This window comes from Gobio gobio (genome assembly GCF_949357685.1).
Source record: "Gobio gobio genome assembly, chromosome: 10".
In the NCBI taxonomy this organism is placed as follows: domain Eukaryota; kingdom Metazoa; phylum Chordata; class Actinopteri; order Cypriniformes; family Gobionidae; genus Gobio; species Gobio gobio.
The window spans coordinates 1143293-1170088 of record NC_137116.1 but is presented as its reverse complement, the minus strand read 5'-3'; the positions used below and the strand labels follow the sequence as shown (position 1 = coordinate 1170088).

Below are 26796 nucleotides of genomic sequence, written 5' to 3'. Positions count from 1 at the left end.
TGTTTAACTGTAAACAACCTGAATTCTGACAACTGTAATCTGATTATAGTTTAGTATTTTGAAAAATCAGTTTCAATTTTTTAAATGCATACACATCAGACAGTGGTCCTGTATTATTAACGGTCTCATATATCTAGAATTATTCTAACTTGAATTTGAAAATACAGATAATTGGTCAGCACCGAAGATCTTTGCAACGCTTTGTTTGACATATTAACATTCCTTCTTGGTTTTTTTGGCCACACATGGCCTTTCTATGGTGTGTATGGTTCCCACTGAGCTCCAAAGTATTTTTCCAGGCCGTCTGGATTACTGTGTGTGAGTATGCGATCGAGACCTCACCTCAGCTGTTTGCAGGTCGCTAAGCTTCACACTTCATCAGCATCCACCCCATCTGCTGTAAATGGACACAGATGGCCTTTAGTGTAAGACACAGTAAACCACAGGGGGGCAATCTGGCCCTGCTATCCAACAACAGAAAGTGATGTCACCTGAAGTCTTTGGCCCTGATTTCTCTGGCTTAACCTCATAAACAACCTGTGTGATTCTCGGCACACTGTGATGGAATCTTCGGATTGTTTATTAATTGTTTATTAAACTGAAATCAAATATGTTTGAAATAATATAAATCATATATATTAAATTGATCAAAAGTAAAAACATTGTAAAAAAAACAATTAAATGCTGTTCTTTTCATCAAAGAATCCTGAAAATAAAAGTATCACGGTTTCAAATATATATATATATATATTATGTTTTTAAATGTGATAATAATAATTACTAATAATTATTCAAATATAATAAAATAATAATAATTACTTGAGCACCAAATTAGCATATTAATCATGTGAAACTGAAAACTGAAAACCATCACAGGAATAAATAACATTTTAAAATATATTAAAATAGAAAACAGTTTGTAACAAGGTTGACTGTAATTTTAATCAAATGCTTTTTCAACAAAATCTTACTGACCCCAAACCGTTAAATGGTGTATTCTATATTAAAAGACTTTTATGTTTTTGTGTGCTAACTTTAATCTTTTTTTTTTCTTTTTTACGTCAAGCATCACAATCATTATTATATGTAATGATTTGAACAAATCCCTAAACCTAAATATTAAACTTTGACGTAATCCACACCAATTTCCCATTTATGTGAATATCTTAATTTATGTGGATTGTTGTGAAGAGGTGTGTTATGTCTTTTTTCAAACAATTGGACTGACCTGGCAAACAATAAAAAGAGAAACAATCCCATCGATTTACTTTGATTTACATCTAGAGGACAGAATATCATAAAGACATGGGTGGATGTTTTTGACATGGGCCAGTAAATAACATACTGTAGCAATCATTGAGAATACATTAGCAACTGTATGGCAATATCCTGGCAACCAGCACTCTAGCATCATGACAGCAAGTTTTTGTTTGTTTGTTTGTTTGTTTGTTTGTTTGAAAATTTTATAATTTAGTTATAAATATATTTATTGTAGGAAAATTTTCCTTTTTAAATTTGTAATTTGTAAATTTGTATTTATTTGTAAGGTCCACAATTTAGATACATCATTCCGGTACTCAAAGGAAGTGATGTCAGCTCCTCGGAGGTAGCAGTGCGAATGCGACTCTTCTCAGCATCTTCAGTGTTTGTGACCTGTTTTCAAGCTTCTCACCATAAAGCACCAATTCTCTGGCGCTTAGCTCAGGGTTTATTACATCCTCAACCCCTCGGCTCACCGCAAGCCTTTATGTGTGTGTTTGACTCAGCAGCTCTACGGATCAGCGCTGGCGTCTGAGCCTGGGATTCAGTGAGCTGAGAAAACAGTTTTCGCCTCTTATGGGCTGAGAGCTATAGGAGAGATGTGGAGGCGCTGTTGTTTTTTAGGGGGTTGACTTCTCAGCAAGGAAGGGGTTTAATTGTGGCAGTGGGTTGCTGTTATTGAATGAGCCATTTCTCCAGTTGATTGAAGAGCTGCTGGTTTATCCTCCATTATAGCCAATGATCAGTGACTGAAGTCATGCTTTAGGAAGCAAACCTACCCACAACTGTGCATGACTATTTTACATAAATTCACCTAAATATTTCAATTTTCACTCAATAAATGGCACACAAACTAAAATGGTTACAGTTCATAAACCCTTTGGATTACATGCATATTTCTGTTAGAGGATATCTGGCTGAAAAGGTAGTATACATTATATGTAATAGAACATGTACTGAAAGTGATGAGCAGTTTATTTACATGAAATATCTTTAAGAAAAAAATATAACACTAGCCTTGTTGAGGCCTAGAAACACAGTGATGTGAAACCCTAACAATAATCTGTTTCAGATATGAGGAGGCTAACTCTAAAATGCTTTATAAAAAATACAGGAGAATGATGAATTTTTTATAACAAAATTAACAGTAAATAAAATGGCATCCAAAACGAATTGTACAGTTATTACAGGTACAATCACCTGGAGCAACCAGGGAATAGTTTATAAAAACAATTACCCAATGTGACTTTCTTTCATTTGTGGAACACAGAAGAAGTTATAGGCAAAATGTCTGTCCACGTTGCTCTCTTTTCTATATAATGAAAGTAAATCTAGATGCTCATGGTCAAAAGACAAAAAGGCAAAAGTGGTTCATATAACTTGTACACTACATTTCAAGTCTTCTGAAGCGGTACAATAGCTTTATGTGAGAAACAAATATAATTTTTATCGTAATTTACTGAAAATATTCCCCTCCCACACAGTTACGATGCATGACCCTAGCTGTTTGGCATCATTAACACGAAATCTTGATATTTGAATATGCACTATATTGCCAAAAGATTTGGGACGCCTGCGTGTACATGCACATGAATTTTAATGATATCCCATTCTTAATCCGTAGGGTTTAATATGGAGTTGGCCCATCCTTTGCAGCTATAACAGCTTTAACTCTTCTGGGAAGGCTTTCCACAAGGTTTAGGAGTGTGTTTATGGGAATTTTTGACCATTCTCCTAGAAGCGCATCTGTGAGGTCAGGCACTGATGTTGGACGAAAAGGCCTGGCTCGCAGTCTCTGTTCTAATTCATCCCAAGGTGTTCTATCGGGTTGAGGTCAGGACTCTGTGCAGGCCAGTCAAGTTCATCCACACCAAACTGGCTCATCCACAAAGTTGGGAGCATGAAATTGTCCAAAATGTCTTGGTATGCTGAAGAATTAAGGATTTTTTAAGGATTTCCTTTCACTGGAACTAAGGGGCCAAGCCCAACCCCTGAAAAACAATCCCCACATCATAATCCCCCTCCACCAAACTTTACACTTGGCACTATGCAGTCAGAAGAGTACCTGGCAACCGCCAAACCCAGAATCCACCATCGGATTGCCAGACAGAGAAGTGTGATTCGTCACTCCAGAGAACACGTCTCCACTGCTATAGAGGCCAGTGGCAGCATGCTTTACACCACTGCATCTGACGCTTTGCATTGCATGGTGATGTTAAGCTTGGATGCAGCTGGTCGGCCATGGAAACCCATTCCATGAACCTCTCTACACACTGTTCTCGAGCTAATCTGAAGGTCACACGAAATTAGGTCTTTAGCCGTTGACTGCAGAAAGTTGGCGACTGACCCCGCTCTGTGATTTTACGTGGCCTACCACTTCGTGACTGAGTTGCTGTTGTCCCCAGTTGCTTCCACTTTGTTATAATACCTCTAACAGTTGACCGTCTAATATTTAGTAGTGAGGAAATTTCATGAATGTACCATGCTTGAATTCACTGAGCTCCTGAGAGCGACCCATTTTTTCACAAATGTTTGTAGAAGCATCTGCATGCCTAGGTGCTTGATTTTATACGCCTGTGGCCATGGAAGTGACTGGAACACCTGCATTCAATGATTTGGAGGGGTGTCCCAATACTTTTGGAAATATAGTGTATGTAATGCAAGTTGTAATCTGTTCCTCCCACAAAAGACCTCATAGCATATGACTTCAAAATACTTGGAATATCACGCTTGAGTCATATAAGCTACTTTTATGATTCCTTTATGGTGTTTTTTTTCCTGTTTTTCTGAACTTGACAGCCCCTGGACATGCTTGTGTTGTATGGAAAAGAGCAACATGAACATTGTTACAATGTTACTTGAAATGGCAAACAGTTTGCTTCACCTTGATGTTCCTTCACTCCAAATTACTCCATCTCTGATTTTTAGGAGGCAGACACTGATGACAACCAAGGCACTTTGGGATTTGAGGAGTTCTGCTCTTTCTATAAGATGATGTCAACACGGCGTGATCTTTACCTGCTGATGCTCACCTACAGCAACCATAAAGACCACATGGATACAGATGACCTCAAACGTTTCCTTGAGACTGAACAAAAGGTGAGGTGTAGTTTGCAGGTGAAATCCACTAGTAAGGTAAAAACAAACAAAAAATGCATGTTGTTTTTGTGTCCTCCTTTTTAACTCAGGCACGTAATTTGATAAACTTGATGAATGCAATATGTCATTTCTATGGTAATGTGACCGTTTATAGGCTTTTCCCCACATTTTTGGAAAGATTGTCATTACACACCCTCAAATTCTTCTCTTTCATGGTCTTGAAGAACAGCACAGAAGTCAATGAAGCTTTGCTAAGAGGGGCGGCTTTAGATATATTTGAATTTTTATTAGTGGCCTGAAACACTACTTAACACATTAACAGCATGTTAACACTACTTAGTACATTAACAGGTTATTTACACTGAAAAACAATATGTACATTTGCAGTAGTTATGAATTTCTCTGAATTTCTCTGAAACAAGTGACCTTGTTAAAATTCCAGTCTGGTTTCTCATCTTTTACATGCTGTCAAATTATGAATTAATAAAAAAATCTATGTATTATGTTTGACATTGAGAGACTACTTGGAATATTTGCACTTTAAAATTGAAGTTGTAGAGATAAATAGATGATAGAAGTGTTTTTCATCAACTAGCCATTAACATTTTCAGGAAATCATTGTATGTTCACATTTAATATGATTGCATGTCATAACTGATTTGTTATGACTGTTGTTACATTCGTCGCAAGTGAATTGATATCTTAACAACTATGAATGATGTTTCATTCTATTCTTATGTTCATTAACCTATGGAACCTCATTTGTAAAATCAACTCTAGTGGTACATTTTCATATTACTTCAACTGCCAAATCAAAAATCTGCAAGATGTTTGATTCAAGTGGTGTTTCAAGTAATGGGTTGACAGAACGCTGATGTTTAAGGCGGTTATTAAAATCTCATTACAATTTTAAAAGTATTCATGTACAGCATTATAAAGTACTACCATGCAGTCAAATTTAAATTAAACATACAAAAAGCCCACCACAAACTATATAGAATGAGGAAATTAGCATCTCAAGCAAATGGTATCACTCAGAGTGACCTTTTCTTCTTGATAACATTCCACTCTCATTTGTTTCAAGTAATTACCAGCAGGGGAAAAAAAAAAAAAAAATGGCTCTTATTAAACAGCATCTTATTAAGTTTGTTTCTTAATGGAGTGACCAAAATAGAGCTGAGAATAAAGTATATCAATCCCTTTAAGTTCCAATAGTAGCTAATCATCAACAAAGATATTGGTGCACTGCGCGGTTTACTGCGATACCATATCCACAGCTGGCAGTATCCCACCATCCTCCTCTGCATTAGCTGGAGGAAATATCTGACACTGATTGGCGTGGATGGGAATCTCATTGACTAATCAGTCCATTTAAACGCCAGCTGTCAGGCATCACAATCGGACTCCAGAGCGGAGATGGGCTAGTTGCATGAGGATGGCTCCCTGTGGTGTTATTTATCACACATTTCATACGTAATATGAATAAAAATCATGCTTTGATTCGATTAGATGGCTCTAACTGTTTTAAATGCATGCTTTCCACTTTTGTAAGTGTTTAATCATTCACTTGTTCATCTTTCTTTACTGTTTGTGTTTCAGATGACAAGTGTCTCAAAAGAGCACTGCCTCGAAATTGTGTCCAAGTTTGAGCCTTGTCCTGAAAACCAGACACTGGGTGTCCTGGGCATCGACGGTACAAACTTTTTATTTTTAAAATGTAGTTGCTCATTTAAAATGTTGTCATATTCCTTTCAATAGGAATCCACGTTATTTTTACAGGTTGTGATGACACCTTTACTTTTTTAGTTTAAAAAAAAATTATATTTATTATTATTTATGACACTATATGTTGTGTTTCATTACTTTGGCATTGCATTACAGATTAACTAGTTAATGCTGCTTCATGTGTATTTCAAATACAATGGCTGAGGGAGTGATGGCAAATGTCACATATTTTTCTCTTCTAACTTAGTAATGAATCTCTCTATATATTTTTTCCCCTTTTGGAAAGTCATAGAACTCAAAATTATATTTGTTGTAGTTTCCGTTCACTAAGTTACATAGCAAACTATGATGACATTTGCTTCTGAGAAAACTGGAGATTTTTTTCATGAAGGTGAACAATTTTCCCATTTCACATCAGATTTAAGTTGGTCATGTGAATTTGCCGTGTTTGCCAACAGAAAGCTGCTTGGTTTGATAGTGACTTCTGTGTGAGCAGTGCTCCGTGCATCACTACACTATTGACAGTGGACAATGGACCTTTTTTGTCCACGAATTGTTGCTAATGTGTCCTCACCTTTAAAGGAGTTTTCAGCTTTGTGTCAAGTATAAACTGGATGTTGCTAAAATTCTTAAATAAACAGTAAATTGTACTATATAGTTAGAATACACAGTAGAGCTATACAATGTGCATAGATAGCAAAGGATTCCTATAATAGGTTCCTTGGATCTTAAAAGGTTAGTTCACCCAAAAGTGAAAATTCTGTCATTAATTACTTACCCTCATGTCATTCCAAACCCATAAGACTTTTGTTCATCTTCGGAACACAAATGAAGATGTTTTTATAAAATCTGGGATTTCTGTCCATTCATTGACAGTCCAGTCCAAAAGCAATGAGGTTAATTCTTGTGTTACGCAGCATGTTTGAGCTTCAGCAAAAACCAATGAGGTTCATTCTTGTGTTACGCAGCATGTTTGCGCTTCTGCAAGAACAAATGAGGTTCCTTCTTATGTTACTCAGCACGTTTGAGCTTCTGCAAGAACAAATGAGGTTCCTTCTCGTGTTACGCAGCACGTTTGAGCTTCTTCAAGAACCAATGAGGTTAATTCTTGTGTTACGCAGCACGTTTAAGCTTCCGTGAGAACCAATGAGGTTCGTTTTTGTGTTACGCAGCATGTTTGAGCTTCTGCAAGAACAAATGAGGTTCCTTCTCGTGTTACGCAGCACGTTTGAGCTTCTTCAAGAACCAATGAGGTTAATTCTTGTGTAACACAGCACGTTTAAGCTTCCGCGAGAACCAATGAGGTTAGTTCTTGTGTTACGCAGCACGTTTGAGCTTCTGCAAAAACAAATGAGGTTCCTTCTCGTGTTACGCAGCACGTTTGAGCTTCCTCAAGAACCAATGAGGTTAATTCTTGTGTTACGCAGCATGTTTGAGCTTCCTCAAGAACCAATGAGGTTCATTCTTGAGTTACGCAGCACGTTTGAGCTTCTGCAAGAACAAATGAGGTTCCTTCTCGTGTTATGCAGTACGTTTGAGCTTCTTCAAGAACCAATGAGGTTAATTCTTGTGTTACGCAGCACGTTTAAGCTTCCGCAAGAACCAGTGAGGTTAGTTCTTGTGTTACGCAGCATGTTTGAGCTTCTGCAAAAACAAATGAGGTTCCTTCTCGTGTTACGCAGCACGTTTGAGCTTCTGCAAAAACAAATGAGGTTCCTTCTCGTGTTATGCAGCACGTTTGAGCTTCTTCAAGAACCAATGAGGTTAATTCTTGTGTTACGCAGCATGTTTAAGCTTCCGCAAGAACCAATGAGGTTAGTTATTGTGTTACGCAGCACGTTTGAGCTTCTGCAAGAACAAATGAGGTTCCTTCTCATGTTACGCAGCACGTTTGAGCTTCTTCAAGAACCAATGAGGTTAATTCTTGTGTTACGCAGCACGTTTAAGCTTCCGCGAGAACCAATGAGGTTCATGCTTGTGTTACGCAGCATGTTTGAGCTTCTGCAAGAACAAATGAGGTTCCTTCTCGTGTTACGCAGCACGTTTGAGCTTCCTCAAGAACCAATGAGGTTAATTCTTGTGTTACGCAGCATGTTTGCGCTTCTCCAAGAACAAATGAGGTTAGTTCTTGTGTTACGCAGCACGTTTGAGCTTCCGCGAGAACCAATGAGGTTCATGTTTGTGTTACGCAGCATGTTTGCGCTTCTCCAAGAACAAATGAGGTTAGTTCTTGTGTTACGCAGCATGTTTGAGCTTCTGAAAAACAAATGAGGTTCCTTCTCGTGTTACACAGCACGTTTGAGCTTCCTCAAGAACCAATGAGGTTAATTCTTGTCTTACGCAGTACGTTTGAGCTTCCTCAAGAACCAATGAGGTTCATTTGCGTGTTACACAGCATGTTTGAGCTTCCGCAAGAACCAATGAGGTTAATTATTGTGTTACGCAGCACGTTTGAGCTCCCTCAAGAACAAATGAGGCTCGTTCTCGTGTTATGCAGCATGTTTGAGCTTCCGCAAGAACCAATGAGGTTAATCCTTGTGTTACGCAGCACGTTTGAGCTTCCGCAAGAACCAATGAGGTTCATTCTCGTGTTATGCAGCATGTTTGAGCTTCCTCAAGAACGTAAAAATACATTTGTTCTTATGTGTCAAGTAGGTTCGGTTGAGCTTCTGTTCATTCGCTGATCATTGTTTGTATGTGAATACAATTTAATCTATTCATCATATAAAGCGACAGAGTCTCTTCAGAAAATTTTGACTAAACCGCTCAATTTATATGGATTTATTTGATCACTTTATGAAGTTTTTGAAGCGCTAATGTGATAGTTGCATGGACTGTCAGTGGAGGGAAAGAAATCTCTCAGATTTCATTAAAAATATCTTCATTTGTGTTTCCAACATGAACGGAAGTCTTAAGGGTTTGGAACAACATGAGGGTTTAATTGATGACAGAATTTTCATTTTTGAGTGAGCTAATCCTTTAACCCAAACCCTGTGTAAATTAATATCAGTTATTAGTTGATTTGTTGTAGTAGTTTTTTCACTGTAAAAAATCCCATTGTTCTGTGATAAGTTTTTTATTTTTATTATTAACCAAAATCAAGTTGAAACTCGACAGGCTATATAGCAAAATTAAGTTTTTACATAGGTAGTAATCTTTGTACTGCATCAACAAATGTAAAATATTTATGACAGAAATTTACAATCTCCTCTAACTCTACACCACAGGTTTTACAAATTATATGCGCAGTCCTGCTGGGGACATCTTCAACCCTGAGCATTACGAGGTAAACCAGGACATGACGCAGCCCCTCAGTAACTACTTCATTGCTTCCTCCCACAACACCTACCTGATGGGCGACCAGCTCATGTCCCAGTCTCGGGTGGATATGTATGCCTGGGTGCTGCAAGCCGGCTGCAGATGTGTGGAAGGTGAGATTGGCATGATTTTCTAGTGCTTTTTAGTGCTGCATCTTAAAAAAGTGAATCAATTGCCAAATTTTGTGATCCAAACTATTTATGAGAATCAAAGCTCTGACTGGGATATGCTTGGTCTGACTGGGATATGCTTGAACAATACATGTGAACATATATACATTGAATATAATTATAAAAATAAAAATATAATTGATATTAAAAATATAATTGATTATTTAAATGAATCAATTTAATACATTTAAACTTTGTTTTATTATTATCCTTTAGTGGATTGCTGGGATGGACAGGATGGAGAACCAATCGTACATCATGGCTACACCCTGACTTCCAAAATCCTTTTTAAAGATGTTATTGAGACCATCAACAAATATGCATTCATCAAAACCCAGTAAGAGACATTGGATACATTGGATATTAACTGATTCAGAAGGTTATAATTTAGTGGTCAACTGATATAAACAACTAACAACAAGCCAGACATTGTGACTTTTTTTTTTTAAAGCTGAGAAGAGCAAAACAAATATATATATATAGATATTATTTTGATTACGGGCCAAGCACCGAATGCTGCTTATTCCGGCATGGAAGTCTTCCGGCAGCCCACAGAACTGCTTGTGGAAAAGTGTGGGCACACAGATAGAGGACAGTCTGAACTCTCACCATAGCAAATTGGGAGTCTCTATCTCAAACCCAAATTTGCACTAATGTTTATGTTAATTACTTTTGAACTGTAGAAACAAGATACAAACAAAAATGTTTCCTCTGATTTCTTGGCTCAAGACAATTTAAATGCATGCTATCATAACCCTTTCGGTCATGAAAATTTCCTCAGCCATTTTGAATTTTATGAAAAACCTACTTTTTTTAACTCATCCTATACTATTGCTCTGATTACCACAAAAATCGAATCAGATCATATTCAGACCATGCCGACAAAAAGTTATGGAATTCATCAAACCTTTCATGTTGATGCCTTTTTCTTTTTAAGTTGTACAATTAAATATTTTTTTATGTTATTTGCAACGTTGTTTGTTCATGTGGGAAGAAGGAGGCGGGAACCGGCGAACATCCAACAACTTTAATAAAATAAATGAACACAAAATGAAAGTAAAAGCACACAACACGTAATAACAACACGTAAACAAAACACAACTTAAAATCCAGGCCTGGTCCTCTCTCGTCCTTCACTTGTGTCGCTCGTCCTTATATGCCTCCGTGCTCCCTCATGAGAGGACTTGAGACCGGTGTGCCTCGCAGGTGACGTTCATTCTCAATCACGCACACCGATCTCGCTTGCGCCTCCCATGTCTCTCGCTCGTCCACCTCGCCACATTATTATTATTTAAATAATTTCTGTATCTGTGAACAAATTACAATAGTGAGATGATTAAACAGAAATCATAAGAAGCTGCTAAAACACTAAAATTGTTAGTATTTTATCAATTTATTATCTTAGTGAATTTTGAAATACAGTATATACTGTGTATATATATATATATAATATTAAGCATGCATCTATTACTAGATTTATATAGATCTTTGACCACCATGCTTTCACAATATCATTTTCACATTGATTTATTTCTGGGGTATATGCAAGATGAGAGAGGACAACTATTATTCTAAGTTTCAGTCCTGAAGGTTTATGTGCCTGACAGCTGGCAGTGAAGGACAGTCGATGCTAACCCACAGTCGCAATGTTTTGTAATATCCCATTCTCTGATCCTGAAGACAGCACTGTTGAGCAGAGGGTCCAGGGAATGTGTGAACGTGTGTGTCCACAGGAACATTTCACACTGACAGCTTGTTTTTACATGACTTCCTCCTCCATCGCTATGAGTTTCAGGTGTTATCGTTGCAAAAGGTGATAATCCAATAAAGCTGTACACGGTTAAGGGTCATTGCGGGTCGCAGTAAACAAAAAGCTATTTTTAGACAGTGTCACTCATATGTCAGATGTGATATGCATCTGTTATGTCTTTGGCTTGCCATTTTAGCGTGTTTGTTTATAAATTGCAATGAAAGTTTTGCACATTTACAGCAGTAAAAATGTGTTAGCACTATCTACGGCTAATTGTTTTCACTTATAAATCAAGGTTTCTTGTACCAAAAATAGTGCTTTCCGCAAATAGAGTAAGAAATAAGACTTGAAATCACTGAAAATAATGAGCCTATTGGCTAACCAGTAAGGATACAACCAAATATTATATAAGCCGTTTTATTAAGCTTTTTATATTATGCAGAAGATTTCTCTTTTTTAATTGTAAGCTGTTGTTTTGAAGGTACAGTAGCCTAAGTGATTTCTGAGAAACAATGTTGATATTTTAAATCAACCCAAATACACACACACCCCTCCCTTCATTGCTCCGCCCCCAAACTGTATGAGCACACAATGACGAAGATGACGAACAAACGACAAGGAAGAAGAAAAAATTAGCACACATTACGCAAGAGTATATACAAGCAAGATACTCCAGATAAACAAAACTGTCCTGTTACTATAGCTAACAATACAACAACAGCATATCTTGGTTCTGTGAAATATAGGGAATCCAATGTTACTCATGTATGTAGCAGAAATAACACAACCTTTTCGGCCTTCCCGCTTAGGTCTCTCCAGCGCTGGAAAGCTTTTCTAATATTAATGCATGTCCTAAAGCTCTTGCCTGATCATAATCCCTTCTTTTTCCAGTGAATTTCCTCTGACCATTTCTCTTTTGTAATGTCTCTCAGCCATCTCTTTCTACAGTCTTCTACTGCTGATTGGCTACAAATGTGTTGTGGTACTTGGTCCGATCCACTTTCAACAGTGTTTCTCAGAAATTGCTTACTGCCCCTTTAAGCCTTCTGTCTCACAATTGAATGACATTTTAAGTATTTTTATTAGTCTCACTATTATCATAGATCTGTGAATGCATGTTTTGAACTATATTTCCTCAGGTATCCAGTGATTCTGTCCATTGAGAATCACTGCAGTGTCCCTCAGCAGAAGAAGATGGCTCAGTATCTGACTGAAGTGTTTGGTGATAAACTGGACGTATCCTCCATCCCCACAGACCCATCTGGACTTCTGCCTTCACCCGAAGACCTAAAAGGCAAAATACTCGTCAAGGTAACTGTCTAAACATTTTTACAAATGTTTGTTCAAAAGCAGCAAATTTATGGCCATTTTCAGATGATGACTACACTCATGATGTAAAACAAATTATTTGAAGCATCATATTATATTAAGATTTTGTTAGGCAAATTTGAATCAAATTATAATTATAACCATATACAGTATATTTAACTACAATAATTAAGCTACTAGAATAGAATATGTACAATTATGCTTTCAATTTATTTTAATGCAATTGTTTACAAAAGAGCATAGTATTACAAATATTACTGTGTAAAATACACTGAAATGTATAGGTTATTTAATTTTTTCTGTATTTTATTTATTATTTATTTGGGTGCTTGGCATGTTACTTATTTGACTGTTAAAATTTTTTACCAGAGGATGAGAGAAATTTCTGCAATTTCTGGTCATTTTCTAAAAGGTTTTCAGAAAACCTTTTAGAGCAGCATTACAGTCTCATTGAAATAAAACCTATCTGCTTAAGTCCAGCCCTCTCCTGTGCTTTTAATAAAGTGTGAGGCTTGAAAATTGGGCCATAGATGGAGCGAGTTGGCGCTATAATTGGACGGCAGACTGACGTTCCCACTAGAAAGTGAATCCTGAACTGCAAACTGGGCCAGCTGGTGATATTGACAAATTGCTCGGCACAGGCTGTGGATCATGGAGCATGTGACTACTGGGAGCCCAGCTACTAGACTGTGGGTTTTAATGCACTCTCATCTGAGCTTAATCGTTGACGTTGAATTTGACTGGAACTTTGCTTTGTTACCTTTGAACAAGACTATCATAAATAAAACTTACTAAAGTTGAAAACTTAACAGGATACTGTACCAAAAAATGAAAATTCTGTCATCCTTTAACCACCCTTATGTCGTTCATGTCCACCCTGATTTCTTACTTCTGCAGAACACAAAAGAAGATGTTTTGAAGAATGTTGGTAACCACACAGTTTTTACTTTTGACTTCCTTTTGTATGGACAAAAAAAGTGCCTCTGATTTGCCATAATCAAAACACACACAGTAAAAAGGGATTTGCCATTAGCGTGAGTCCCGCTTGCTGTTAAGCGGGATAAACCAGCCAGCAGATGATTCTGATTGGTCTTGAAGCCTTCTGTTACCTGCTATATTCCCAAATCAAACAATGATTTGTCCCAAAAGAATGATTCATTCTCAATTTAGAGTTTGTTATTCGTATGGTCTAGAGTCTTGACTCTAGAGTATGCCTGCGTATATGGGACAAATGTCTTTGATGCCTTAAATGCGGAATGAATCCGTATTATACAGAACAGTTGGCAACCCTAGTTACCAACATTCTTCAAAATATCTTTTTGTTTCGCAGAAGAAAGAAATTCATACAATTTTGGAAAAACATAAGGGTGAGTAAACAATGACAGAATTTTCATTTTTGGGTAGAGTATCTCAAAATGTTATGTAAAAACAAAGTAGTACAAACATTACAATACTTTGTATTTAATCTCTGATTATAAAAATCTAAAATTGGGATGAAAGTTAAATGGATTTTACAATGTTAATGCAATGTCAAATCCAATAATAGCAACGACCAACAGCACACACTAAAACGAATTACTCTTTGGGTCAGACATTGTTTGACCCTCTATTGAGTTACCCATTTCTGTCTATCTATCACTGGCCTCTTTCTGTTAATGTCCCTGTCAATGTCAGTGCTGCATCTCTGTAGTCAGTACATACATAAGTGCTGTTATGTGCCAGTCAATCATACTATTTAATGAGAAAGAACCGATTGGTCCCCTGGGTTTTAATGGTCTTGTAAGATGCTTTCACTGCTACGACACCCTTGGGCTAGAAACATTCTCTATGCAAATACGCAAATTCAGATAAAAAATGCATTGAGTATTGCAAGCAGGCAGTCCCATTATATGTACTTGCATCATGCGTTCGTGCAGAAACAAGCTCAGAACTCAAAGGGGCGATAGAGTTTCTTTTAAACGCCTGTGCTGTTAAAAAGAGAGTGGCTGCTTCCAAAAATAGCATAGTCTTCTAAATAGGTTCTTTTAGAAAAGTAATTACTTTGAGACCACTAAAAAGTATGTTTATATAGTATGAATATGTGTAGTATGAGTGTAATCTGGACGTACTGTATAACATTCTCCATGTTGTCATTGTCATGTGACCTTCCAGCGTCAGTTGCATTTGCTTCACTTCTAAATTGTAAATTAGATGCACACTTCAGAATCTCATCGAAAGTCATCACGGTACTTTTCTCCTACTGTTTTATGGATACTATGAATTCAAACATACTAGTCTTTTTACATACTGTTTTTCGCCTACTGTATAGCAGGGATTTTAGATGCTAATAACTGCTATATCTCCCCTTGTGGTAATACTGATAATGCAACATGTAGTTGAGTTGAGTTATAAATTGTCATGGCACCAAAGTAACCCCTCCGGTTCTACTTGCACTGCTCCGAGCAGGATTCATTTCCAACTGCCATTTCTGGCATGGGAAGCGTGCATGCTAACAAGGGTGCTAAAGACTGCAGTCTCTATAGTCAGTTGCTAGTGTGCCTCTTGAGGCCAGGGGAGTGAGGTTTACTCGCACAGTTCTTAGTAGCTTGCCCCCGTTACACTAACATTTCCAGAAAAAAATTATTTGTCTGCAATTAAACAAACAATCTGTGAGAAAATGATCAATAGCATCTAATCAGGGGGGAAATAAAATGTTTAACATACAGGAACACGATTTTGGGCCATGTTTTATTTCACTGTAGGTTAGGAACTGGATTCCAGAGTACAAAAAAGTGATTGCTCACTAAAACCATCTAATCAGCACCAGAAAGACACAAAGGATGTTTACTTTGCCTTGATGATGTCTTAAAGGTCACATATGTAGTTCTGCAACTACAAATGGTATTACAAAAATAATAGGTGTGCTTGACTTTATGCGCCAATGTGCAGACTAATCAGTGCCTGACTTAAAGCTGTGCATGTTAGTTAGAAATTATGCAGATAGCGCTGACACCACGCCAGTAAAACTGTTTTCATGTTTTAGTCATGGTTATCTAAATAAAAGTGATACAAAATATAGATCCCATGCACTATTATGTACTTTTATTGGTATATGCTTATGTTGTCTCTGTATTAAGCAGTAGCTGTAGTACATAAAGTATTGAAAAAAAGTTTTGTTGCTACATGTAAATGCCTGAAACATGTTTATTTGACAAATATTGCATTTATTTTATTTTATCTGCGATAAAGAAAGCTAAGTCAAGTCGAGTCAACTTTATTTATATAGCGATTTTTACAATGCCAATTGTTTCAAAGCAGCTTCACAGTGTTAAACAGGAGAATAATGCAACAATTTTATTCGGCCGGATAGCCGCTCCGGAGAAAACGGTGATGTCTTCTAGCTCATTTCAATTATCATACAGTGACAATGTGGGCAGATCAGTAATTTAGTTTATATAGTTAATTTAGTTTACTAATTAGATTTATTTGGATATTTAGTTGAAAATGTAGTGTGCACAAACAATGTACAAGTGTCACTATGGGAAGCAGAAATTGTCTGACTTGTCTGTTCCTTTTTTGAACTCCTCCCCTGACTGCATGGTCTATATTAAACTAGTGTTAAATATAGATTGGAACACATTTCACAAATCTTTTATTTACATGTTTTCTATATGTTTGGATTTCATAGGGTAAAAAACTGCCGGCAAATATAGACGAGAACGCAGAGGAGGGGGACGTGTCTGATGAAGACAGTGCAGATGAGATGGAGGACGACTGTAAGCTGATGAATGGAGACGTAAGTATGGTTACGGTGCATTTTAAATGATATTTTGTGCAAATGTAAAACATTTATTATGAACATAGCTCTGGTGAAACATTTCTTTCTTTAAGAACTCTTGATTGTGTATTTTTAAATACTAATACTACAAAAACAAATAGTTATGTTTTATAATTGTACTTCAAAATGTACTTAGTTTTTTTCATATTACAGTAATAAAGATTTTTTTCACATTACAGAACTATTACTAACAGTTGGTGGTGAAGAGATTTAATGTGTTTAATTTTCATGAAAATGATGTCATTAGTCTTCATTTTCTTAATGCAAAATACACAGATCATGCATAACATAACTAATCAAGTCAAGTCAACTTTATTTATATATAGCGCTTTTAACAATGCAGATTGTTTCAAAGCAGCTTCACAGTGTTAAACAGGAAAATAATGCAACAGAATTTTATTCAGCCGTATAGCCATTCCGGAGAAAACGGTGATGTCATCAGTTCATTTCAATTATCATACAGTGACAGTGTGGGCTTTAGATCAGTAATTTAGTTTATATGGTTAATTTAATAATTTTAATAATTAGATTTATTTGGATATTTAGTTGAAAATTTTTTAAAAATTTAGTGTCCCCAACTGAGCAAGCCAAGCCAGAGGCAACAGTGGCAAGGAAACCAAAACCCCATCAGGTGACCTAATGGAGAAAAATAAACCTTGGGAGAAACCAGGCTCAGTCGGGGTGCTGGGAGAAACCAGGCTCAGTCGGGGTGCAATATTGTGTTGGTCCCCCTTTTGCTGCCAAAACAGCCCTGACCCGTCGAGGCATGGACTCCACTAGACCCCTGACGGTGTGCTGTGGTAACTGGCACCCAGATGTTAGCAGCAGATCCTTTAAGTCCTGTAAGTTACGAGGTGTGGCCTCCCTGGATCAGACTTGTTTGTTCAGCACATCCCACAGATGCTCAATTGTATTGAGATCTGGGGAATTTGGAGGCCAAATCAGGTGTTGATTTGGCCTCCAATGATCAAACTCAATGATCAAACTCATTGTTGTGCTCCTCAAACCATTCCTGAACCATTTTTGCTTTGTGGCAGGGTGCATTTTCCTGCTGTGCCCAGGCATCCACGTGGTGTAAAAGAAAACGTGACTCATCGGACAAGGCCACCTTTTTCCATTGCTCCGTGGTCTAGTTTTGATGCTCACATCCCCACTGTTGGCGCTTTTGGTGGTGGACAAGGGTCAGCATGGGCACCCTGACTGGTCTGCGGCTATGCAGCCCCATACGTAACAAACTGCGATCCACTGTGTATTCTGACACCTTTCTATCAGAACCAGCATTAATTTCTTGAGCAATTTGAGCCACAGTAGCTCGTCTGTTTGATCAGACCACACGGGCCAGCCTTCGCTCCCCACGTGTATCAATGAGCCTTGGCCGCCCATGACCCTGTCACCGGTTCACCACTGTTCCTTCCTTGGACCACTTTTGATAGATACTGACCACTGCAGACCGGGAACAGCCCACAAGAGCTGCAGTTTTGGAGATGCTCTGACCCAGTCGTCTAGCCATCATAATTTGGCCCTTGTCAAACTCGCTAAAATCCTTACGCTTTCCCATTTTTCCTGCTTCTAACACATCAACTTTGAGGACAAAATTTCACTTGCTGCCTAATTTATACCAACCACTAACAGGTGCCGTGATGAGATAATCAGTGTTATTCAATGTTATGCCTGATTGGTGTGTATTGTTTTTTTTATTATTTTTTTATTATTATTATTTTCATTTGGGATTAAAATATCACCTGGACATGTTCTTGAAAGTTTAATGAGAATTACCCTAATCCTCAATTCTTTAAGTCTATGTCTGGCATGTCATTTTAGCAGTACATTTCAATCGTTCTGTATCCAAAAGGCTCTTAAAGAAACCTCAAAGGCTCATACATTTTAGATGAAAGCTGCTCTCTCTTAAGTGCCATAATGTAAAAATAAAGGAGGCATTTTTGTAAGTGAATATTTGTCATGAATTTTTCTGTGTGTGTAAAATCAGGTCAAGGACTCAAGTTGAAATGACCTGGATATTTTGATGAATGGTTTTGACCTTGATGTTCTCTGTAGAAAGCTGCAGATTATATTACAATGCTAATTCTAAGGCGTCATCCACCCATGAGGTCCATTCAAATTCAGTTCTCTATGTGTCTCCCTTTCCAGACATCTATGAACAGGAAGCAGGCGGAAAATGTTGCAAAGAAAAAATTAGATAACCTCATGAAGGAGTCAAAGATTCGTGACCGGGAAGATCCAGACAGCTTTACCATAGCAGGCCTGCCGCCCACAGGAAAACACGACAAATCACCGCTGAAGGTTAATACGCTGTAGTTTACCCAAACTGCATACATGTCACTCCTTTTTTCCAGGAGAGTTGTTAGTTGTTAAATGTTACCATATTTACATTCTGCAAAATAAAAGGATGTTCTTACTCATTATTTTTGTACAAATATATAAACATTCTTAAATCAAGATGCATTTATTTGAGAAGATAAAAGATTTAGTCTTAATAAACTATCAAAATTAATTGAGTTAAATAAGTAAAATAAGAACAAATATCTGTCCATAAGGTAAAATATTTTTTTCTTGTATTCCCTTGTATTTTTTCTTATTTTAAGCACTTAAACAAATATAATTTTACTTGAGAAGCAAAATTACTTAAGATTAAGAATTTTTTTTTGCAGTGTGCAAACAAATTCACCCTATTTACTTTTTATGCATTGTGTTCTGTTTTCTATTCTATTTTAATGCACTTGTAGTTTGTTTATTCATTTCTCAGTTTTTTTTTATTGAATTAATCATTATTTTGTACACTTATGTTTCTCTTACCTCACCATTCTCTTACCTTTCACTCATTTTAACTGCTCAGCATGTGCTCTAAATTAGGTTAGTTCTGCCCTTGTACAGATGTGTAAAGCGTGGCTATTTAAGGACTTACTTGAGGCCTATTTAAATAAGACATCTGCACAGGACTGCGCACAGAGGAGCTACACTACATCGCCGTCCTTGACGGCCCATAGAGATTTGGCAAAGGGGGCAATATTATATATTATTATAGCATTTCCCTCTGAAATCCACCCTCTCCTTGACACTCGGTCTGTTTAATGTACCTTTAAGACTTCTAAATCTAAATGAAATATGTTATAGTTAAGTAGATAAGTTATTTCACACTGTCATTCTTCAAGGTGGGCCAATTTGCTAAATACTGAATAGTGGGTTATGTGTAAATGTGGATGATCATATCTTATTTGCAGCGTTTTGTCTTACCTAGGAAACTTCTTTTGTTTGTGTTAAGAATATGTCTACATAGCACAATAAACCATTTGGAAAGAGCAAGAAAATTTTTGTTTGAATAGGTTGCTACCGCCACCTAGTGACCGTTGTGTAAGAACGAAGTCTGTTGTCCGTCCGCAGCAGGAATTGTATCTATTGTTCCTGTAACCTACTGCCTCATCAGAGTGTTTAACTGTCATGAGTATAATGTCTAGCGTATATTTGGTATATTTAGTATACACCCCTGTCCAGATTTTCACTGCAATGCATCTATATTTTGAATTCAGGGAAAAGCAGAAGACAGTACTGACACTGGAGATGAGGCCAACGTTGGTGGCAACAAACGTGTGTCTAAATCTTTCATGGGGAGCTTTTCAAAACGGAAGGTAGTTATAGATTACTTGCACCCACATTCAACAAAACAATGTTTCTTCCCATAACAACATACTGACAAATACATCCTCTGCTGCATAGATCAATTATTCATACTGAATGAATGATTAATAGAAATAATCAAATGTGTGTACGGCTCTCTGGAATACTTGATTCAGCTGTGTAGTAAATGCTTTGTGAGTCCTGATTACCCATTCATGGTTTATTTTCCCATAGTGTTCGGCTGCCTGTACATTATCTCTTACATATTGACTTAATTAACTGCATTACCTCAACTTCTTCTGTTTACTGTAGAAAAAGACAAGTAAACTGAGAAAATCCTCCAGTTTTGAGGATACGGACACCGACCAGGAGAGCTCGAGTGGGGCGTCTAAAGCACCAGTGCATCACAGCAGGTACTGTAGAATTGTTCATAATCTGTGAATTTACGCAGTATATAGTCAGTGAAATATTTAAATATTGTGTGGGAATGTGTTTCAACTGTCATGTAAATGTAATCTGTTTTAACAGAAAGAAAAAAACCATGAAATTGTCAAGAGCACTTTCTGATCTGGTATACACAAAATCTGTGGGCATGCCAGACTTTGAGGCACAAGGTGAGAAGAGCAGAAAATATATGTGAAATCTCTTAACATTTGCACACAGGACACTTCCTGTGAGATTGAGTATTACAAGGTTGATGAAAAATTTATCACAAGGGCCTTTATTATAGTGCAGCTCCATTGAATAAATTTATTGGAAGTGTTTATTTTATTATTCAGGTTTGTATATTAAAATTCAGTTTTAAAGTTCATTACACTGAAAGAAATTACACGGAAAAAATGGTGTAGGATATACTTTGAACCCATTTTCATTCAGAAATGTCTAGTATATTTCACAAATAATTAAAAAGAAACCGCAAAAAACACAATTAAACTTGACATTTTGAAGTAGAAAGACATAGTATTTTAGTAGTATTATTTCTATTTTTAAAATAGTACTTGTAAAAAGAACAATCTTTGTTTTATTTACATCAAAAAATAATTTCTTCCAGTGTATTTGTTTTCATGTGATCAGCTGTGATTTTTAGCTAATTTGGCTATTAACTAATATATATATGAGCAATATCAGTAGCTGTGCGATATGGCAATATATCAGCATGGCTGTTTTTCGGCCGTAGGCAATCACAGCATGCTGCTGATGTACAGCCATATTGTATAGCTGCGAGTGTGATACTGCGTTTATACAACAGTTCGACGGCACAAGTGAGTAAATAAATAAGAAACAACAATGGAGTGTCTTTAAAAACCCTCTTTGAACTTTCTTCCGCCTTAGATTAAAATCTCAAATTGACAGTTTAACAGTTGTGACCAAGCATCCGTTACTAATTCTAAAACGTTACTTTAGAACTAGTAACGAAGGAACGCTGAGTCGCTTCATTGAAGCTTATTGTATTATGTAGAGTAAAGTATTATGGTATTATGAGAGAGAGAGATCGACTAAGCGAGTGTATTACCTGCATCTGATATCAGTGTTGGGCACGTTACTTTAAAAAAGTAATTAGTTATAGTTACTAGTTACTTCTTACAAATAGTAATTGAGTTAGTAACTGAGTTACATCATTATAAAAGTAACTAATTACCAGGGAAAGTAATTACTGCGTTACTTTTTTTTCTTTCAAATGTTCAAATATGTCAAATAATTTGGATGCCCCCAATATTAGATATGTTAAATGAATGAATTGGACACTAAATAGAATAAATTATTATTATAAAACATTGTACATTAATGTGCACTATTGTAATGTTGCTGTGGGACAATGTGAGAGACACCTATCAAATTCATTGATAGTTATTGTAAATATTATCAGTAGGCCTACTATAGTGTAAATATTGTGTAAATATTATCAGTACTATACTTTCCTGTGGTAGTGGAGCTCACGTTATCACCTGGGTTTTTAGCCACTAATTTTGTGGCATATGATGATGTGAGGCGCTTCAGAATCACTTGCCACCGGCGTGGAGAGACTCTTTCTTCCTGGGCATAAGTTGCACGTTACTTAAATATTCTTACCTTTCACCTCAACGAGGGAAAAGTAGCGCTTATACTTCCAATTTGCGAAAGCTACCTTTGAAGTCGTTGGACTATCGCTGAATGTGCATATGCGTGTGCGTCATAGGTGTGTGTGTGTGTGTGTGTGTGTGTGTGTGTGTGTGTGTGTGTGTGTGTGTGTGTGAACCATAGACCGTTGCTGCGTCCCAATTCGCATACTATCCGTACTAAATAGTATTCGAAAAAAGAATTAGTATGTCCCAAATCTTAGTATGTTGAAAAGAGTATTCCAAAGATTCCCGGATGGTTTACTATTTCCGGTCAGAATCCGAAGTGCAGATCGATGCGCACTCTAACGGCTGATATCACCCACAACCCATTGCGAGATGGACGAGGATTCGATTAGAACTACAAACGCGGATAAAAAGTGTTTAAAAAACTACAAACATGACGGTTACGCGAGTCTGACGGTTAAGTGGAGAGGATTAGATAAAGTGGTTTGAGTGAGCAATTATCAGTATTTAACCTGAATAAAAGATATTTATTCAATATTATCCATATTATATTTCACCAGCAGCAGCATTGAGAACTTTTGTAATGATACGTTTGGCCATTAACTTTGCAAACACATGAGAGGAGTCTCTGCATTAAAGACGAAAGGCAGATCAACGAGCGACTACATTTCTCTCCGATACGGTAGGAAATTAAATTTAAAGTGGGGGATTTTAACTGTGACGATGATTGACAGTTTAAACGGTGACAGGACGCGCGTAACAGAGTCCGTTAAAGATGACGAAGTAGTATGTCCTAAAGCTTGCATACTCTTCTGCTACACACTCAAAAGTATGTACTTTTTCTTCACAAAAAGAGTACATACTTTTAGGACGTAGTATAAGTAGGCGAATTGGGACGCAGCCCGTGAAAAAAAATAGGTGTGATCTCAACCTATCAACTTCAACCTTGTCTCCCACCCACCAATCATCATCAGTTATGTGTACCACCGCACCCACCCCCAACACGCATGGCTGGTGCGCGCGCACACGCACACACACACACACACACACACACACACACACACACATTGCAGGTCCGACTGACAGAGAGCCTGTTCGGATGAAAAGCGCTTCAGTGAGCTCAATTATAGTAACGCGACTAACGCCGCATTTTTTTCCCTCAGTAACGCTAACGGCGTTGTAACGAGAGAAACAGTAATTCGTTTGATTACTCGTTACTGAAAAAAATAATTCCGTTAGTAACGCCGTTTATCTGTAACGCCGTTATTCCCAACACTGTCTGATATAGCATTCATTCTTCACGTCGATGTTCATATTCCATAATATTATATCCATTATAAAAAATCAGTTGGAATATCCGCTGAAGAAAGTAGTATCTTTGTCTTTGTCAATTTTATAGATTTCCCAAGACCGCGCTAAAACAACTTCCTTGTTTACAACCAGTCACTCATAAAGACCGCCATCTAATGGTTTAATAATGTAACTGTCACTGAAGTCGAAAACACAATCACTAATGGACCCTTTCTCAATACCAAATACGGCATATTATTTATATAAAATAATATTTATTGACCAATAATATTTAAATGAACAACAATACAGTGTAAATACATTGTTAAAAAGGTACTATGTTTATATATGAGTCACATATTTGAGGTCTAAATAACTACACGGAACAAAATTATAAACGCAACACTTTTGTTTTTGCCCCCATTTTTCATGATCTGAACTCAAAGATCTAAGACTTTTTCTATGTACACAAAAGGCCTATTTCTCACACATATTGTTCACAAATCTGTCTAAAACTGTGTTAGTGAGCACTTCTCCTTTGCAGAGATAATTCATCCACCTCACAGGTGTGGCATATCAAGATGCTGATTAGACAGCATGATTATTGCACAGGTGTGCCTTAGGCTGGCCACAATAAAAAGGCCACTCTAAAATGTGCAGTTTTACTCTATTGGGGGGGTCCCGGGGATCAAAAAGAAAAAATCTATATCTTGTGCGACCACCATTTGCCTCACGCAGTGCAACACATCTCCTTCACATAGAGTTGATCAGGTTGTTGATTGTGGCCTGTGGAATGTTGGTCCACTCCTCTTCAAAGGCTGTGCGAAGTTGCTGGATATTGGCAGGAACTGGAACACGATGTCTTAGACGGCGATCCAGAGCATCCCAAACATGCTTAATGGGTGACATGTCCGGTGAGTATGCTGGCCATGTAAGAACTGGGATGTTTTCAGCTTCCAGGAATTGTGTACAGATCCTTGCAACATAGGGCCGTGCATTATCATGCTGCAACATGAGGTGATGGTCGTGGATGAATGGCACAACAATGGGCCTCAGAATCTCGTCACGGTATCTCTGTGCATTCAAAATACCATCAATAAAATGCACCTGTGTTCACTGTCCATAACATACGCCTGCCCATACCATAACCCCACCCCCACCATGGGCCACTCGATCCACAACGTTGACATCAGCAAACCGCTTACTCACACGACGTCATACGCATGTCTGCCATCTGGCCTGAACAGTGAAAACGTACTCGGTTACTCACGTAACCTCGGTTCCCTTTCGAGAGGTCTCTCATATTGCGTTATGGGAAAACTCCTTTTCTCGAGAATATGAAGCAAAACTTTATTCTATAAAGTGTCTATGTAAAACTCATTGCAGCTGCACAGCAGATAGAACAGCGCGGGCTGTGCTGCGGCAACTGCAGGAAACTATGGCGAGGCGGCTGAGAGAGCGAACTAATGGGGGTTGCTAGAAAATCCCGCCGAACAAGGTTGCTAGAATTAGCATATTTGAGGCTATAAAAGACCGTGTTCTGCCATAGGAATTCAGGTTTAAAATCGACTGAAGCGATAGCCTGAGAAGCACAAGCACGGCGCGTTACCGAGGTTACGTGAGTAACCAAGTACGTTCCCTTTCGAGAGGTCTCTCGTATTGCGTTATGGGAACCCAATTTAAAACGCTGTGCGTGCTTAACCGACCCAAACTGTGGCCTGAGGAGAACCTGAGGCACATAAGATGGGTAACAGTGAGTCCCAGGGAGGCCAACGAAGTGGGCCTCCTAAAAGGGGATAATGCGTATATAGGCCGGATAGAATCGGGCCATGTGATTATAGAAACTATGAGTTTAGTCGGGTTATGTATAGTTATACCCCTTATAGTAATGTAGTATAATACATGCTTGTGAACACTGTTCATATATGAATAACAGGGAGACTGGAAGAAATCGGGTCTAGTTAATAATGACAGGCAATACCTATTAAATGGAGAGAATCCCAGCTTTTAGAGCGGGGACTTCCAGTTTATAAAATCTGATAAAAGTGGACGGAGAGGCCCAGCCTGCCGCCGCACAGATATCTTCCAGCGGTATGCCACATGACCATGCCCACGACGAGGCCATGCCTCTGGTAGAATGGGCTTTAATGCCTATAGAGCAAATGAGATCTTTAGACTTATAAGCCATAGAGATAGCATCTACTATCCAGTGTGAGAGTCTCTGCTTCGTGACAGCATAACCTTTAGTATGGCCACTGAAGCACACAAAGAGCTGTTCCGACTGCCTGAAAGGGGCGGAGCACTCTAGATACAGTCTCAGCGTTCTAAATGGGCAGAGCAGATTCGCGTCATTTTCGTCTTGCGACGCGGGCAGGGCCAAAAGAGAAGTGACCTGTGCCCTAAAGGGAGTAGAAAGCACTTTAGGAACATAACCATGTCTTGGCTTGAGGACGACCCTGGAGTCGTTAGGCCCAAACTCAAGACAGGAAGCACTCGCGGAGAGTGCGTGTAAATCACCCTCTCGCTTGACTGAGGCCAGTGCCCACAGAAAAGCGGTTTTGAGTGAGAGGTGCTTTATGCTCACAGACTGAAGCGGTTCAAAGGTGGAGCCCTTCATAGCTTCTAACACTGTGGCAAGGTCCCATATAGGGACTGAGGGGGGGCGAGGCGGGTTCAGCCTTCTGGCCCCTTTAAGAAAGCGTACAATAAGCTCGCTTTTCCCCGTGATAAGCTGCTATGGCGGCAACGTATACTTTGAGCGTGGAGGGGAAACGACCCGCGTCCATTAGCTCTTGAAGGAAGGCGAGCACTTCTGCCATCTTGCACGAGTGTGCGTCAAGGTTTCGTGCTGTACACCAGTTAGAGAATACCGACCATTTCAGTGCATAGAGCCGCCTGGTTGCGGGGACTCTAGCTTCAGAAATAGTATTCAGAACTCTTTTAGAAAGGTTTGCGGATATCCGTTGATGGGCCATACGTGGAGGGCCCACAGTTCGGGACGGGGATGCCAGATTTTCCCTCTCGCCTGCGTGAGGAGGTCTTTCCTCAGCAGAATCGGCCATGGGGCTGTGTCTGACATGAGAGTCAATTCGGAGACCCATATTAGTTTTTTCCACAACGGGGCTATTAAAAGCACTGTGGATTCGGTTTCCCTGATCTTTTTGATGGCCTGTGGCAACATCGCGATTGGAGGAAAAGCATACAGAGGGAGTCTGGGCCAGGCATGGGTCAGCGCATCTCTGCGTTTGGAGAAAAATATTGGGCAGTGAGCATTGTCTTCTGAGTCGAAAAGATCTACTTTCGCTTCGCCAAAGGTGCTCCAAATCAACTGAATTGCCTGCG

The 26796-nt window shown here is 38.2% G+C and overlaps 1 protein-coding gene across 3 annotated transcripts in view; it reads left to right on the top strand.

Moving 5' to 3' along the window:
- plch2a (phospholipase C, eta 2a) overlaps positions 1–26796 on the top strand; it is a 187906-nt gene that overhangs the window by 143462 nt on the left and 17648 nt on the right. For 2 of the 3 annotated variants that reach the window (XM_079828247.1, XM_079828249.1), the window contains 10 exons: positions 4189–4359; positions 5959–6052; positions 9312–9515; positions 9789–9909; positions 12462–12633; positions 16319–16426; positions 18617–18769; positions 20014–20112; positions 20414–20514; positions 20630–20715. In XM_079828247.1, coding sequence (XP_079684373.1) covers positions 4189–4359; positions 5959–6052; positions 9312–9515; positions 9789–9909; positions 12462–12633; positions 16319–16426; positions 18617–18769; positions 20014–20112; positions 20414–20514; positions 20630–20715 — 1309 coding nt within the window. Of the gene's footprint in view, positions 1–4188; positions 4360–5756; positions 5833–5958; positions 6053–9311; positions 9516–9788; positions 9910–12461; positions 12634–16318; positions 16427–18616; positions 18770–20013; positions 20113–20413; positions 20515–20629; positions 20716–26796 lie in introns of those variants that run through there. The other variant, XM_079828248.1, reaches the window with a different exon arrangement.